The sequence below is a fragment of the Elephantulus edwardii genome, unplaced genomic scaffold (assembly GCF_000299155.1).
Source record: "Elephantulus edwardii isolate Elephantulus edwardi_28Jun2011 unplaced genomic scaffold, EleEdw1.0 scaffold00012, whole genome shotgun sequence".
NCBI lineage: Eukaryota > Metazoa > Chordata > Mammalia > Macroscelidea > Macroscelididae > Elephantulus > Elephantulus edwardii.
This window is the reverse complement of record NW_006399762.1, coordinates 26691664-26708559: the sequence shown is the minus strand read 5'-3', so window position 1 is coordinate 26708559 and position 16896 is coordinate 26691664. Positions and strand designations below refer to the sequence as shown.

General features: G+C 38.9%; 1 protein-coding gene across 1 annotated transcript in view; it reads left to right on the top strand.

Moving 5' to 3' along the window:
- Positions 1–16896, top strand: part of SGMS2 (sphingomyelin synthase 2) — a 24624-nt gene that overhangs the window by 3850 nt on the left and 3878 nt on the right. The window contains exons 2-3 of the mRNA XM_006881105.1: positions 3893–4010; positions 10045–10198. Coding sequence (XP_006881167.1) covers positions 3893–4010; positions 10045–10198 — 272 coding nt within the window. The remainder of the gene's footprint in view (positions 1–3892; positions 4011–10044; positions 10199–16896) is intronic.

The following is a 16896-nucleotide window of genomic DNA, read 5'->3' as shown; positions in this document are numbered from 1 at the left end:
TGGACTGCCAGGAAAACAAACAGATTCATCTTGGAGAGGATTAAACCAGGCTACTCCTTGGAGGCAAGGATTCTGGGGCTTCGTCTGACATACTTTGGACATGTTGCCAGGAGACCGGGTCCTTGGAGAGGGACATCATGCCTGGGAGGGTGGAGAGACGGCGCAGGAGGGGAAGACCCTCTATGAGATGGATTGATTCAGTGACTGGGGTAATCGGGATAGGTGTGTCGAGGCAGTGCTGTTGGCGCAGGATAGAGCAGGGTTTAGGGCTGTTGTGCATAGGGTCGCTATGAGTCGCAAATGACTCTACGGCACATAACAACAACAAATCCTTATTAACTATTTTGAACATCCTAGCTAGCTAGAAAATTCTGCTTGCTCTCTTTTTAAAATATTTTGAGACTAGGGAAATAAAAAATATTAACAGTAGCTCCTTTTCTAAATAAGGATTCAGGCTTCATGGTTCACCTTCTACCTAACTTTACTCTTCTGTGAGCAACTGCACTTAAAAGGTAAGGATGACTATTCTTGACTCATCATAAATTCCTGCTTGTTACTCCACCTTTTCTAACAATGTGAAGAAGCATCCAAAACAGCGCTTTTTGGAGTCTGGAGTTGAATTGGAAACCAGTGTTTTCAAATGTAGATTAACAATAAGTCCTCCTTCCTAGTTTATCTTAGCCTGGAAGCTCCCCTGAAATCCATGAATCCCATTTCATTTAACCAAGAAGAGAGGCTCAGCACCAGTTATTACCCCTTACTTTTTAAAGCCAGAAGAGACAGACTTAGTTTAGAAAGCCTTGGAAAAAATGCTTTGGAATAAATATTTTCATCCAACCAGATTCTGTGATTGTTGTTGTTTTTAGGTGCCATTGAGTCAAGTCTGACCCTTAATGACCCTATCAACAGCAGATCTGAACCCCTATCTTACTCTGTGCCATTCTTATACTTCCTGACAAATTAGAGCCCATTGTGGCAATCACCGCGTTGACCCATCTGGTCAAGGGTCTTCTTCTCCTTCACTGACCCTCTACCCTTTCCAGCATCATGTACCTGTCCAAGGAATAGCCCTTCCCAGCAACATGCCTGAAGTCTGTGAGGTGAAGCCCATCATCTTTGCCTCCAAAGAACACTCTGGCTATACTTTCTCTAAGACATATTTATTCTCTTGGCCATCCATGGGATGTTCAGCACTCTTCTCCAACACCACAGCTCAAAGGCAAAATTCTTCTTATGCCATCCTTATTCATTATTTAGCTCTCAGATGCATAACAAGTGGTCAGACAAACCATGGCCTGGATTAGATACACCTTAGTCCTCAAACTGACTTCATTACTCTTTAATAATTTCGAGAGGTCCCTGACTGCAGAATTTCCCAGTGCAGTCTCCTGATTTCCTGACCTCTGGTACCAAGGTGTTAATAGTGGATCCAAGTAAGATGAAGTTGTTGATAATTTCAATATTTTCTCCATCTATCATGATGTTGCCTCATAAAATTTTGTGGAATAAAATTAAAATTGTTTTTTAGAGAAAGAAGCAGCTAACATAAATATTTGTACATGTTTTTGAAACAAGGAATGCTGACAGTTACCTGAGTTAAACCTTGAGCTATGTTAGAACCACAATCTTGGAGAAAAATAATGTCACAGGCCAGAAATGAGCTGTTTTTACAGAAGTCTTTGATCAGTGCCAATTTTGAAAGTGTGGGAGATCTGAAAATGGGGCAGATGATATATTTTGTGTACTAGAGGAATTACAGGGTGCCTTCTACTGTCCATAATATTTTTACTGGCCAGTTTTGGGATTTTTTTTTACCCTCAAGTAGATTTACAGGTTCTTCTTTTCAGTCTGTCTTAGTCCTGAAGCTCCACTGAAGCCTGTGACCATAGGAGAATTCACTAGTATTTCTTTTACCAGTGTGTTAACTTCTACCATCACAGCAACACATGAGCTACAAAGTAAGACAGAGTCATTCTGTGTGCTGAGCAGCTATTCCAAGCACCTGGCAAACTTTGGACATCAGAATAGGAAGAATACTCATTAACAACTTCTGATACATGCAGGTGTTGACAACCTTGCTTGCCGAAACTGAAAAAGACTTTGAAATACTAACTGGCGAAGAAGAAAAAAAAACCCACCAAAAAACAAAAACAACTGTAGAGTTCAATAAGCCTTACAACCCAACATCAAGAAAACAGAAATTCACAACTAGATCCATCATGATAAGCAGGGGAAAGATTGACGCTGTCAGAGATTTAACTTGCATCTATAATCAACACCCATGGAAGCCATAGTCAGGAAATTAAGGGACATATTACACTGGGCACACCTGATGCAGGAGATGTCTTTAGAACATTAAAAAGCAACAGTGTCACTTAGAGGACTATGTTATGCCTGACCCAAGACATGGCATTTTCAGTCACCTCAAAAGCATGTGAAAGCTGAACAATGAATACAGAATACTGGAAAAGAATTTGTGATGCTTTTGAATTCTGGTGTTGGTGAAAAGTATTGACTGTCCTGTGAACTACCAGAAAAATACCCAAATCTGTCTTCAAGGTTCAATTGGGATGCTCGTTAGGTTTGGAGATGATGAGTTTCCCTTTCCCATTCTTTGGGCATATTATGAGGAGGATCCAATTCCTGGGGAAGAACATCATACTTGGTAGAGAGTCAATGAAAAAGAGGAATATCCTCAACCTGATGAATTGACACGTTGGCCACAACAGTGGTTTCAAACATAGCAATGACTGTGAAGATGGCTCACCACCAGGCATGATTTCACTTTGTTGTACATAGGGTCCTGTGAGTTAAAACCAACTTGATGGTGACTAACAGAATTACAGCTACTAATCTTAGAGCTTAATAGGAGCCAATGAAGCTACTAACTCTTAAAAGTCTCCAAAATCCAGAGCATATAGGCCTACCCTCTAAGAACACGAGATAAAAGATGTTTCCATCTTCAGTTGGAAGTAAAGATAGTCAGAACCCTTTATGCCCATTGAGGTACTCTTGGGACAGTGATAGTAATGAGCAGAGGCCTTTCTTTTTTGGAGGATAGTCTACTCAAAGTTAACAAGTAGGGACGCCTATCTTAGTCTGAGGACCCAAGTGAAAAAAAAAAAGGACCAATATTAGTCAAGCATACATCCCCTTGCACACAAAAAAATATAAAGTAAAAAGGGAATTATGAGATTATTTTTGTTGCCATTTTTTATCAAGGTTGAATAAAATCAGAGTCAATTTATAGGCTCATTGCCTTTAACTGTTAAAAGTTACTTTGGATCTCTTAAAAATTCAATTCCCTAAAAATCTCTTTAGTCAAAGAGAAAAATCATTCATGCCAAAGTTCTTGATATACAATTGGATGGTTCCCCAAATAAACATTGCTTATGTAACCTAATAAATGAGTTAAATGAGTTTGCCGAATTTTCCTATGTGCCCAATTATGAGATATCATGTCAGTTCATTAGTTAACTCCTCTGTGACCATGACTAGTTTACTAGGTTCCCAAGAGAAGGTTTCATTAATGCAATGAGTGACAACCACCACAGGGCTCATTGAATTCTCTGCCAAATTGTGACATTTTTAGAAGTACCCTTTCTAGAGCCTTTAGTCTACTACGTTAGCCCCCTTTGGAGACCCAATTTCTTCCCGACATCAAAACACCTAGGTTTACTGATGCTTGTACATCATTTCTGAAAACAGCAGTGAAGTCTCTCCTTGGAATTGTAGGAACAGAGAGCTCCCAAACAAGACTCAACTCTCTGAAATAGTGCTTACTTGTTAAAGCATTCTGTATTAAATTATTTTGTATTCTGTTGTTTGGTATTACATTAAGAGCAAAAACAGCCAGTAAATTTCTTTTTCTCCATCTCTGTTTTTCCATTAGGTCAATTGTGGGGCGCAGATTCTTTTTTATCATGGGAACTTTATACCTGTATCGCTGCATTACGATGTATGTTACTACTCTCCCAGTGCCTGGGATGCATTTTCAATGTGCTCCAAAGGTGAGTGCCCCTCGTTAGAAGAGGCCAAGAACACCTGCTCTCTATAATACATTCTTCTAGGAACTTCCAACTGAAATGTATCATATTTTCTATTTTTTTTTTTTAGCTTTTGCAGGGAAGAAATTGTGTTCAGAAAAAATGTCTGTCTTTGTGCATAAAATTGTTTTCTTCTAGCTGAAGTTTAGCACTGACTGTTGACTCTTTAGTTTTTGAGCTGTTTATTTTATTGTAAATGCTCACATTCATTCTATAAATACAAAGCTCCTATTATGTGTCAAGGAGCTCTGGTGTCACAGTCTGCAGGGAGTTGTGCTGCTAACCCAAAAACGTTTGCCTCTACTAATGGCTTTTGGTAGAGAAAGATGAATAGTCCCATCCACGTGACTGATAGACTCAGAAACCCAATAGAGGATCAGTGATGAATATTTCCAACTCTACAGCAGTGGATTGTGGGTTTAGGGTTTTTTAAAAAAAGATAATATCCGACACTGAGGTGTAGTGACAATGACCAAAATAAAGTGCCTCTCCTCCTGGAGATTGTAATATATCGGGAGATAACAGAAGATTTTAAAAACAAAACAAAAATCCTAATAGATCAGATGGTGATAAGGAAAAGTCATCACCAGAAGAAAACAATAAAGCTGAGTAAGGGTGGAAAAATATATATGAGTAGTTGTTATTTGGTATAGAGAGGTTGTGGAAAAGTAATAAGAAAGCATTTTGGTAGAAACCAAGATAAGGGTGTAAGCAGGTGAATGGGATGAGAGCTCCAAGCCAAGAAAAGAGATTACTCACAGTGGTTTCGGGAAGAGCAAGGGAGCCAATGTGGCTGAGTGGAACTGTGTAATTCGTGGTGATTCATGTCACCAACCTCATGGGGCCTCAAGGCCTGTTGTAAAACCTTGAATCTTAGAGGTGGTGTTGAAACTGGTGAATAGTTCTCTTCTGAATATTCTTTGAACACAGAATCAATTGAATGTGCTAACTGGTCTGAGAGAATAGAAAGCTCCAAAAATTCTTGTCCTGAGCAATTGGAAAGAGTATGGTCTTTTGCCAAGATACTATTTTCAGGAAATGGTACAAAAATGGATGCCATAAGCATCAGTTTTTCCAGTTAAGGGTCATTCCTTCAGAAAGCTGTTCATCACCTGAGCCTCAGGATGCCCTGCTTTATAAAATGGAAACTTAACAAATCATGTGTTGTGTTTTCTTGACAAGGGAATGAAGTCAAACATCGTATTTTACTGAACACTAAGCAGATGTCTAAGGTGGATGGAAAAATAGAGTTGTTCTAAAGACGTCAACAGCCTCTCTCACCAAATATAGGTGTGGTTTGGAGAAGCTATAATTTTCCAGAGTCATCAAAGCATAAAGTATCTGTAGTTCAAATAGTACACGTATGGAATTTAAACACTAGGTGGTTTTGTAGAAATCATGGGAAGAGGTCAGAAGCATAATAAATACTTCTAAGAGGTTATTGTAACATGTTAAATGGGAAAACGGCCAGAGACATGAAGACACCCAAGTAACAGATCAGGCTTGCAGGGATGAATTGCTATGATTACAGAAAGAAAGTAAATTAGAGATTTTCCTCAGTAGAAGAGTTACAATTTTAAGAAGCTGCATCAGTAAGTATACCACTGAATAACCAGCCTACATACATTCAATGAAAACTGGTAGCATCCAGTGTTATGTGCCTGTATTGTGGTTAAACACACTGGGAGGACTTTGAATAGAGGTGATTGCAGCCTAAATTGTATTCAAGTTGTGAGGGCTCTTTAATTTCTGTGATCACAAGGCTACTAGCCTATCTGCCTAACTCCTTTGTTGTTCTAGAATTCCTATAGAATGCCCTTTGTGAATATGAGCAACTACAGAAATATGAATACTGAAACCGCTTGCTGTGGAAGGATGGTGGTGTTACTGTTGTTGGGTGCCATTGAGTCAACTACAACTCATCGCAATCCTATGAGTAATCCATCTGAACCTTGTCTTCTCCTTTGCCGTCATCACTATCTCTGTCATACTCAAGCCCATTATTGAATTCACTGTGTCAGTCCGTCTCGTTGAGGGTCTTCCCGACTCTTCCATGACCCTCTCCTTTTCTGAACATGATGACATTGTCAAGGACTGGCCCTTCCTGACATAACCAAAGTATGTAAGATGAAGTTTCACTATCCTTGCTTCTGAGGAATCCCTGTTTGAACTTCCTCTAAGATATATTTGTTTGTTCTCTTGGCAATCCATCGCATATTCTAATACTCTTTGCCAGCACCACTATTTAATGTAATTGATGCCTAATAAAATTTATATCCCATCAAATACCACCTCAGGACCCTGATTTCCCCTTGTTGTCACAATTGTCAAGTTGTATTCTCCCTTATCCAGCTCACGGTTGACTTTAAATCCTCTGCTGGCAATTTCATTCACCTTCCAACCTTTCAGAAATGAATGCATTACTTTGGTTTGCAGTCACTAGATTTATGTCATTCACTGTGTGTTTAGATTAATATTGATCCACTTCTTAGGGCTAATCTGTAATAATATAGTGCTTCAAACCACTCTTCCATGTAAGAAAATGAGACAATATGTAAGGACAAAAGAATCCTTGTATTTATTAAAGGGAGAATGTGGATGAAGAGGTTTTTGGTTTGGAAGTGGTCATGTTAGGCTGTCCTGTACCTCGTTTTTTTAGGGAGTTGGGGTGTGGAGGAAGCAGTGGGTGGATGTTTTGAAGAACCGGTTTCAAGAACCCTTAAGAAAGCTCAAAATTGCTTTGTCTATTTTAATTAATGCTTCTCCTCTTAGGTTTCAGTATCTTCAGTTTTATGACTAGTAATGGTGTAGAAAGGTGTCGAAAAAGAAGAAAATTATAAGTAACTAATGTCTCAGACTTAAGCACAGCAGAGATTATGAGGATGACAAAGGATCAAGCAAAGTTTCAGTCTATTGTACATAAGGTCAGAATCTGCTTAATGGAGCCTAACAAAAACAGAAAGTCTTATGTGATTTATTTCTTATTAAGGAGGTCCCAGTGAACTAGAACAGAACATTTAACATACACACACACATACACACACACATCTGTATAAAGTACTGAAGAGCAATGATTTCATTCTAGAGACTAAGGTGCACCTGATCAATTACTTGCAGTGCATCAGAAAGCTGGAAATGACTAGGGAAGATAGAGAATTGATGCCTTTGAACTGTGGTGCTGGAGAAGAGTATTGAATATACCATGGACTGCAGGAGAACAAACAGATTCCTTCTAGAGAGGGTGAAACCAGGTTGCTCCTTAGAGGCAAGGATTCTGACGCTTCATCTGACATACTTTGGGCATGTTACAAGGAGGGACCAGTCCTTGGAGAGGGACATCATGCTTGGAAGAGTGAAGAGTAGAGGGTCAGCACAAGAGAGGAAGATCCTCAATGAGATGAATTGATTCAGTGACTGGGGTAATGAGGGTAGGGTAATGAGGTAGACAGTAAGTTTGGCTCGGGATAGAGAAGGTCTCAGGGCTGTTCTACATAGGGTCACTATGAAGTCGCAAGCAACTCATGGCACATTAACAACAATAAGCAACATATATACATTGTTGTTGTTATGTACCATAGAGTCAGAACCAAACCATAGTTGACCCTCTGGTGGGTTTTCAGAGGCAGTTAATTGAGACTTAAATGGGAGGACATTACCCATCCTTCTCCCGAGGAGCAACTGGTGGCCTCAAACTACGTGCCCTTGGGATTTCAGTGAAGCTTCTTGCCATTAGGCCACCAGAGCTCCTTATGTACTTAGACACACATTTAAATCTCAGTCTTCACTATTCTCTACCCCATCTTTCTTCCCACATACCTTTCTTTTTTCCCCCCTCTTCTTGCCTCTCTTGAGGTTCTGTGTAGCACATACACTGAGTGTGATCTGACATCTCAGCAGCACTGAGGTATTATGAACTAAAGAAGGACAAAAATATCAAGAGGAATTCTTTCTGTGTAAAATGCTGTGATTCAAATGCTGTCAAAAAATCTCCACACAGCAATGCTGCCAGAAGAATGTGAGAAGGAAGAGAAGCGAGTGGCTTATTTAGATTACCAGTTTGTTTATACTTTGAGCCTCAGATAAAGGTGCTGATGGCTTTAAGTGTTTCTGCCCTTGAAAAATTAGAACACAGAAATCAAAAGGATGAGGAGGTTTCAAAGAAAAAAAGTACAGTTTTGCAATGAAGAATAATGTGTCCTTTTAAGACTGGGGACAAAATGGCCAGGACAAAGTGTATGTGTCTTTGGATTTTATTTCACTGTTGACAGTGGTTCATACCAACCTGACAAGAAATTCCTGAAGAGCATGGATGAGCTGATAAATCCTGTGGCTGTTCTTTAATACTCACTAGCTGAGGTGTCCTGAAGTGAGTGCTGCAGCTCCATCAACAGCCCCTTGGTCTTCCTAGTGTACAGACCTTTTATTACCCTCTCTAGTCTCTTTTCAAGGCAAGAACTCCTAGTGCTTGACATGTTTTGGTTTAAAGATTCTGTTCTTAGTAACATACATCAGTACTCTTGGTACAGAGTGTTATATACCTCCTTGGATCCCAAATGGACACTCACCAACTAGATCAGCAGGCAATCTATGGAGGAAAGTCACAATTCTTAGCAACAACAGTCTTTCTAAGGAGTCCTGTAGCACAGCCACTAAGCTCTTAGCTGCTGACTGAAAGGTGGTTTGAACGCACCTGGGGGCTACTTGACACAGTGAATGACCTTGAAAATCTGCACCTATAAATATCACAGCTTCTAAAACCCTCTGGTCCAAAGAATGGGGTGAGTCAGTCCCCATGGTACTTAAAAAACAAAAACAATGAGTCAAAAATCTACTTGACAGCACCTAACAACATTATTCAAACAAAACACAAAACAAAAGAGGCAGCTCCGGGGGTATAGTCACAGTAATATTTCCATATTCCTTTTGTGTTTTGTGTTTTGTTTTCTGAATGTTATTCTTTGATTTTTCTAAACCTATTGTGCAAGCCCTGTCCCCTTTGTACTAGACAGTTCTGAGTCACTTTGTCTGGTTCTCCAACAAATTAGTATTTCAATTACCCATGCCTAAACCATCTTGGCAAACTCACTCTGTTATACCTTTTCGTATGCTTCTAATGGAATATAATCTTTTGACCATTGCCTCGAACTCCAGCCCTAGCCTATCATTGTTTTTCATGGATTAACAACTTTCACACCTTCGCATTCGACTGTAGAGGTTTCATTACTTGTCCAAGGGAGTTTTCTCCTACCTACGATAACATACAGGTTACTTCCTTGTGGGTATTTTACCTATGGAAGTACTCATTTGTTAAGCTGACATGGCCCCTGTTTTTAACTTTAAATGCCTTGATTTTTATTGTTATGTGCTAGGTAAACTGACTCATAGCTGGCCTTTCAGCAGGTTTTCAGAGCCTGTGTATTGTACAGGAGAAGAGTGCCCATCTTTCTCCTGGGGAGCAGCTAGTAGATTCAAACTGTGTACCTTTGGGTTGGCAGCATGACTCCTTACCACTTGGCCACTGGTAGAAATTTTAAAAATTATACTCACTCTTTAGGTTGCCCTTTTAATACAAAGTACCTATATACTTTGAATATTAGTAATGTGGTATGCAGTGAAATCAAATATTAATCATCTAAACCCTGGCTCTTCCGCCTGCTGCAAAAAAGAAAGAAGGGAGCTTTGACCTGTTTTTCAGCCCATAACTGTGATGAAGTCATAGGTTATTAATATTTTTAAAAGCTTTGTCCAAGGGCACACCACCACCAAAACATTATTAGTAACACACTGAATAATTGAAAACTTGTCAATAAAACTCGCCAATACAATGAATAAAACTCAATTTGAGCAGCTTCCTTCTCTTCCTCTTTGAGTTCTTTTCAGCTTTTTAGATCAAATCAATAAAATCATGATTTGGTGACCTTTCTGGATGTCACAAAAACCAGGCAAAGACAATGTGCTATCAGTTTGTAAATGTCTTTAATCTTTGTGTGTCATTCAGCTTAATGGAAACTCTCAGGCAAAAGTAGAGCGGATCCTACGGCTCATTTCTGGTGGTGGATTGTCCATAACTGGATCACATATCTTATGTGGAGACTTCCTCTTCAGCGGCCACACTGTTGTGCTGACCCTTACTTATTTGTTCATCAAAGAATGTAAGTAATAGCTCCTACTCATTTTTATTGACTAATTGCTTCAGTGAGAGGGAACTCAAGACCTTGAAACTGATGGATGTCCTTTTTCTGTTGATATCAATAGCTGTCAATGATTGAGATACATACATAGGCAGATGTGAGATAAGAAAGACCTGAATACTGAAGATTTAAAACCTATCATTCATCTGATAGAGACAGGAGAAACCCCTGAGACTTTGATAGAGACTGGAGGAACCCCTGAGATTTTGATCCTTAAACATTCTTTAAACCTAGAAATAAACCCACTCTTGGGTATCATTTTTCAGCAGAGCAACAAATGCATCTGTGAAGTGAACAGTAAAAACGATGAGAAACATCTTCCCCAGAACAATCAACCAAGAGTATAACATTTGCCCAAAATCAAACTTCAGATGGCAGGAAGGAAAGAAACTTGAAACAGGGAACCCAGAGACAAATTAGGAAGAGTACTATTACATTGAGGGGATTAGAACTAATGTAATAAAGCAAAATGTGTATCATTTGATGAGTGGAGAACTAATTTTCTCTGTAAACTTTCAGCTAAATCACAATAAAATAAAAATAATTCTGGCCCTAGCTTCTGCAGAGCATTTTGCATGATGTCTCGAAGATGAAAAGCTATTTTAATATTGGAACTAAGAAAAATCTAATTGTAAATCTTGCTGAAAAAAAAAATCAGTACATGCTAAAGTAAAAAGTAAATACTTTTTTAATTGTTTGAGAGCTTGTTTCCATAATCCCAGATAATTCAGTTCAAGTCCACTGTCCGATCCATGAGAAAAGTAAACTAGTCTACTTCCATAAAGATTATAGCCTTTTAAATTATATGGTACTGTTATAGGGCACATAACAATAAAAATCAAGGCATTTGTTTGGTTCTGTTTTGTCATATATAGTTACTGTGAGTTAGAATTGACTCAACAGCTTTGGTGTTAAGTTTATGGTAGATGAAATAAAGTGTTATAATATTAAGAGATTTATCTATGTTGTTACTTTTTCAAATGCAAACTTACAGTAGAGACAATGACATGTTAACTATGGTACTTCATTATACCAGATTTTAAGACTCTGGGTCTTGTGTACCTCTCCCACATTGAAAAGACCTGGGAAAGGGATGGCCTAGATCGATTTCTGCACCAACATCAGAGACAGGTCTATGTATCCCATAAATTTCAGAATTTCTAATATTTAGTCATTGGTTGGTCCAGGTATTATGCGGGGTACTCTGTGTTGATGATCTAAATTTTGCCCAGGAAAGTTTTGTCTCTATGTAAATCAATCCTTTATCATTTCAGAAGTGTATTTGAGTTGTAAGTTATTCTTCCACTCTTGAATTGAAATGATTCATGGAAGGGCTGGAAACGGGTTAAGAGGGAATTCCATTTTAGAATGACACCACTGTGTATTGAAAACGAAAAGCAATGAAGGAAAAACAACTAATGAAACTGAGAATCAGTATTAGAAATAAATATGAACAATAATGATAGCAAGTAGACATGAGTTAGGTATTAACTTACTCATTGCTGTTGTTAGTAATCATCAAGTCAGTTCTGATTCACGAGACCTCACATGTATCTAGTAGGACTGTGCTCCAGAGTTTTCAGGGCTGTGACATTTGAGAAGCAGATGAGCAGGCCTGTCTTTGGAGGTGCCTCAGGATAGGTTTGAACTACCAGTCATTTGTGTCGTTTAGTCAAGCACAAAACTGCTTGTGTCACCAGGAACTCCTCACTTTGTGCCACACACTGCTCTTAAGTGCTTAACATGCATTAATTAACTCATGTAATCCTTGCAACCATCCTTTGAAGAAAGCACTGAGTTTTAATCCTCATTTTTTACATGAAGCAGCTTATGTATCAGGAGAGTGAGTTAATTAGTCAATGTCCACATCTAGTAACTAGAGAATCTGGTATTTCAACTCAAACAGCCTGACTACAGAGATGACACTGTTAGTTTCTTGGCTATGTTTAGAATGTCTGGGACACCCACCTTGGTTGATCCTACAGAATTGCCAAAAAAACTTCTACTCGTTCTTACTCAAAGTACACTTACATTGCTCATTTGTCTTCTTTTACCTCAGAGCGGTAGCCAGGCAACTTGTGGTTATTTTCTCCCTTTAATAAAAGCCAAGCAGCATGTAGTGACATTTTCTACCTAAGCTGTGATTTTGGCTTGAGAGTTTCTTAAATGTTGCAGATTTCCATTTCTCTTGGAAAGAATTACATTCTGTTCTTGACCAATTTTTGTTGAGAAATGCAAATCCGTAATGCAGAGCACCCACTCCATTTTACAGTCCTTTCTGTACATAAACAGGGTGTTCTGTGTTTATGTCTGTTGCCTGTGCAATTAGGAAAAGCAGCCACCTTCTAAATTACACTGAATTATTGTTCTGAGTAAGCGGTGGTTTCAGTGGTTTCTTTGAAAAGTTGATCTCTAGAATTAGCAGCATGTATGTATTTTTGCTTTTTAGCTTTTGACTAGTTAAGACCTTTCCCATGCTTGCTTTGTTGTATGTTGTTGCTGATTGCCGTCGAGTCGAGCATGACTCATAGCGACCCTATGAACAAAAGACCTGAAGCCCCTCTACAACCCTAGATTACGAAATGGATGCCACTCCTACTTCCAATAGAGTAGATTTAAATTTAGTTGTAAGAGCACTTGTAAATGTGGACCCCAGGACCACTTTGAGGATTAGTAAGAGCTTTATCCCGCTGTGTAACTGTTCTCACTATTGCCTACGTTACATAAGTTGATTCACTCATTGCCGTCAAGTTGGAACTGGTGCATAGCTGACACACTCTAGCAGGGTTTGGGAGGCTCTAAGTCACATGGGAGGAAATTGCCTGTCTTTCTCCCACAGAGCCACGGGTGGATTTGAACCACTGGAGAAGCACCACCCTTGGGCTAGCAGCACAGCTGCCTATGGACCACACCACCAGATGAACCTATAAGTTCATAGCAAATGTTTCCTAATTAAAAATACTGGGTGGTTTGTTTTTTCTCTACTTTGTCAACACACAGAACCTACTCCCTCTATTATTGAGGGCTAGGATCCCATGCCGACAGTGACATCCATTAACATTTGTTGTCATCCTCTTTTTTTTTTTTTTTGCAATGAGTTTGTATTTTTATTGTTGCTTTACAGTTTGTTTGCTATGTAGGTCTTTGGATTTGTTCAAAGAGCCTAGTGGCACAATGGTTAAATAATTCAGCAGTTAACTAAAAAGGTCAAAGGCTTGAACTCACCATCTACTCCAGGGGAAAAACAATGTGGCAGTTGGCTTCCTTAAAGCTTTAAAACCCTAGAAACACCATAGACAGTTCCACTCTGTTCTGAGTTGGAATTGACATCCACTTTTAACCTGGTGAATTCCTCTTTTAACCTGGTAGAATGAGAGAAAAGGAAGGATAACTATTTTATCATTTTCTCTTTTAAAGAGTTTGTATTAAATATACTCCTTGAGTCTTCAGATTGTTTTAATTAATGAGTAGTGGTCCTAATGGGATGGCATAATAAGGGATACAGTTTTAGGAGCGAGTGATGCTAGTGAGGATTTTCAGCCTCTCCTAAAACCTCATTTTCCACTCCACAAGTCAGACAGTGACCATCAGACCACTTCTTTGCTCCTTACTTTCTTCACTTAGCTTTGTTTCTTGTAAATAAGCAAACAAAAAATAATTGGTGTGTCTGCACATTTTGAGTAATTAAGGTGACTGTAAAAGAGGCAGAGTTGGCATGACCACGTGAAGGGTGGCTTCTGTGGGACTGAAGAATTCGTACAAGTTCTGAAGGAGAGCGCTGCTGCTTAGCTCTTGCCACCTCTTGTCAAGTGTAAATGTGGCACCATATTTCCAGATTGTCTTATTTTTTTTTATTGAGAAGTCAGAAATCCAAATTTTTCCAAAAATTTCCGACATTTCTAAATGTTGTTTCAGTTTTTTTGCACTCTGAGTCTCACAGAACAGTTTTGTGTGTAGACTGCAGCTCTCTAGGCCAAATTAAGGTCTGGGAATTGATGAGTTATCTGTCAGAACGTAGTGGCAGGATAAAGAGATTGGGAAGTGATGAGGAATATATTATAAATCGGAAAACCGTACATACTTAAAATTAGGGGGCTTATTAGGAAATTTTACAGCTTATAATTCAGTTTAGAAATAGGATACAATTCTTCAGTCAAGATAGTTTCCAGAGTGTATTCAAAAGCCCTTTGACCTTCAGTTTCAAGGCTTTAGAGCAACACTACCAATTCTCTTAGTCTTGTCAATTATGGTGTCTCCCCTTACCCCCACAATCTTCCAGCAAGCCTGGATACAGGCCTGCCAGCTCTGACTGTGGGGCAGTAGTCCCCAGTCACCTCCATTTCATATCAGTCTCTGTTTCTCCACTCCTACTGCTGCTGTGATCTAGGTCTGGGCCCAAGTTACGTAGGAATCCCTGATCAAAATGGACACCCATTGTACTCTAACATTCTTTTTCCTTGCTAGTAGCAAGATGGCCATTTTCTGCCTCTAAGCCGGCTCAATTTAAACCGGGAGGGTTGGCAAGACCAATTTTTTTTAACATTGTTCTATGTACCATCGATCAGAAGCAGGAGTGGCATCATTTCCTAAACAACATGACTCTGGAAAGTCTATGAACTTTGATAAATATCAATAGTTGTAGAGGGGCTTCAGGCCTTTTTTTTTGTAGGGTCACTATGAATCATGATCGACTCAGTAGTTGTACAGGGGCTTCAGGCCTTTTGTTCATAGGGTCGCTGTGAGTCGTGATCGACTCAAAGGCAATCAACAACAACAACAAGTACCATTGAGTCAGAACTGACCCATAGCTGACCCTCCAGTGGGTTTTCAGAGGCAATAAATTATGTAGAAGGAGATTGCACATCCTTTCCCCACGGAGCAGCTAGTGGATTTGAACTATGCACCTTCAGATTGGCCACTAAGCCACCAGAGTTCCCACATAAGTCATCTATATACCTTTCATGTTCCCACCTAACAGTCTGGCAAAAGTCAAAGCCAATGTTCTGGGAAAGCCTTTTTTTTTTTTTAACCATTTTTAATCCTAAACCTACAGTCATTAATGTCATAAAATGTGTCTGAGTAGTTTGACTACAAAATCAGTTTGCTTTGTAAGCTTTCACTCAGATCACAATAAAAAGAAAGTAATTAAAGGGTAAAAGGCACTATGATTATAAATAGAAATAAATATGAAATAAATTTTTCTTTGTTTAAATTGATATTGTGAAGTGGTAAAGTTTTTAAATGGAAAAAATAAAGAAGAAATAATTGTCCAAGTTACTGGAGATAGACTCTGACTCAGAGTGTACATATCCTTAGCATTGATGTGAAAAGTAGGTGTATGATTATGTTCAATCTGAATGTTCCAGTTCTCTCTTAGCTTTGAACTATGTAATGGATGTCTTAGTGCCTTCACTGAGGCTAAAGTCTGTAGATGAATTGACAGAAATCCTAAACACTACATAGTGGTCAAGTCAACTTCAACTCATGGTAGGTAACCCATGTGTGTCAGTGTCTGTGTTCCATACAGTATTCAATGACTGGCTTTTCAGAAGTCAGGTCTGTCTTCCAAAGTCTCTGTAGATGGACCCATACTTCTCACCTGCTAAATACATTATCCTTTTGTACCATCAAGATACTTCAAGTTTACTGTGGTTCTATTGTGTGTCAAGTCAATGGTAACTCATAGCAGCTCTTTCAAAAAGACCCGTAAATGTATGCCATAGTGTTTTCAGAGCTGTGATTTTTAAGGAAGAAGACTGCCATGTTTTTCTTTAAGAAGAGGCAGACAGGTTAGAACCACCAAATTTTCCGTTTGTAGCTAAGCACTTAACCACTGTGCCACCAAGGTTTCTTTGAGTTTTGTTTGCATAGGGAATCTTCTACCATTACTGCAGCAAGTAACTATAAATTTGTTAAGAACCAAAATTCTACTACACAAATATGTCATTTTTTTTAATTTTTTTATTACCTGGAGAAGTAAAATGCATTTTTTCTTTTCATTTTCATAGAAAGTCATCTTTCTTTTTGACTTATGTTATTTTTCCTTCCAGAGGAAATCCCTGTAAATCAGCTGGTCTAATACAAAATAATTCTGTTTTGTTCTTTATTAAATGATGCATTAGCAGTAGGAGAGACCTGGAATTTCTAGTACCACAGCTAACGCTAATGAATGACCATGATGCCTGCTCTCAGTAGTTCTCCTTCCTTTCAGAACCAGTCCTGAGCAGTTTATAATGAATCATTTTTGATCATCAGTTTTCTCTTTTCAGTGACTCTACATTATTGTCACTTATTCACTCAGATGCCCAAAGTTATCCATGAGCATGCTGTCAGGAGGTGCCACTCCCTGGGAAAACAGAAACCATTGTGCTGGGAAAGGTATAGGATCAGCAGAAGAGGGGAAACCCTTAACAAGATAGATTAACACAGTGACGGTAATGATGGGCTTGAGGGAGAGATTGTGAGGATGGGACAGGACAGGGCAAGGTCCAGAACTGTTGTTCATCAGACACTATGAATCGTAGCTGACTTGATGACCCCCTACCAGTAAGAACAACAAATTATTCTATTTAGGTACATTTCGATAGACTGAAACCAATCATGAAGTTCGTTTCTGGGAATCTTTCTTTTTTTTTTCTATAATTATATTTTATTAATTT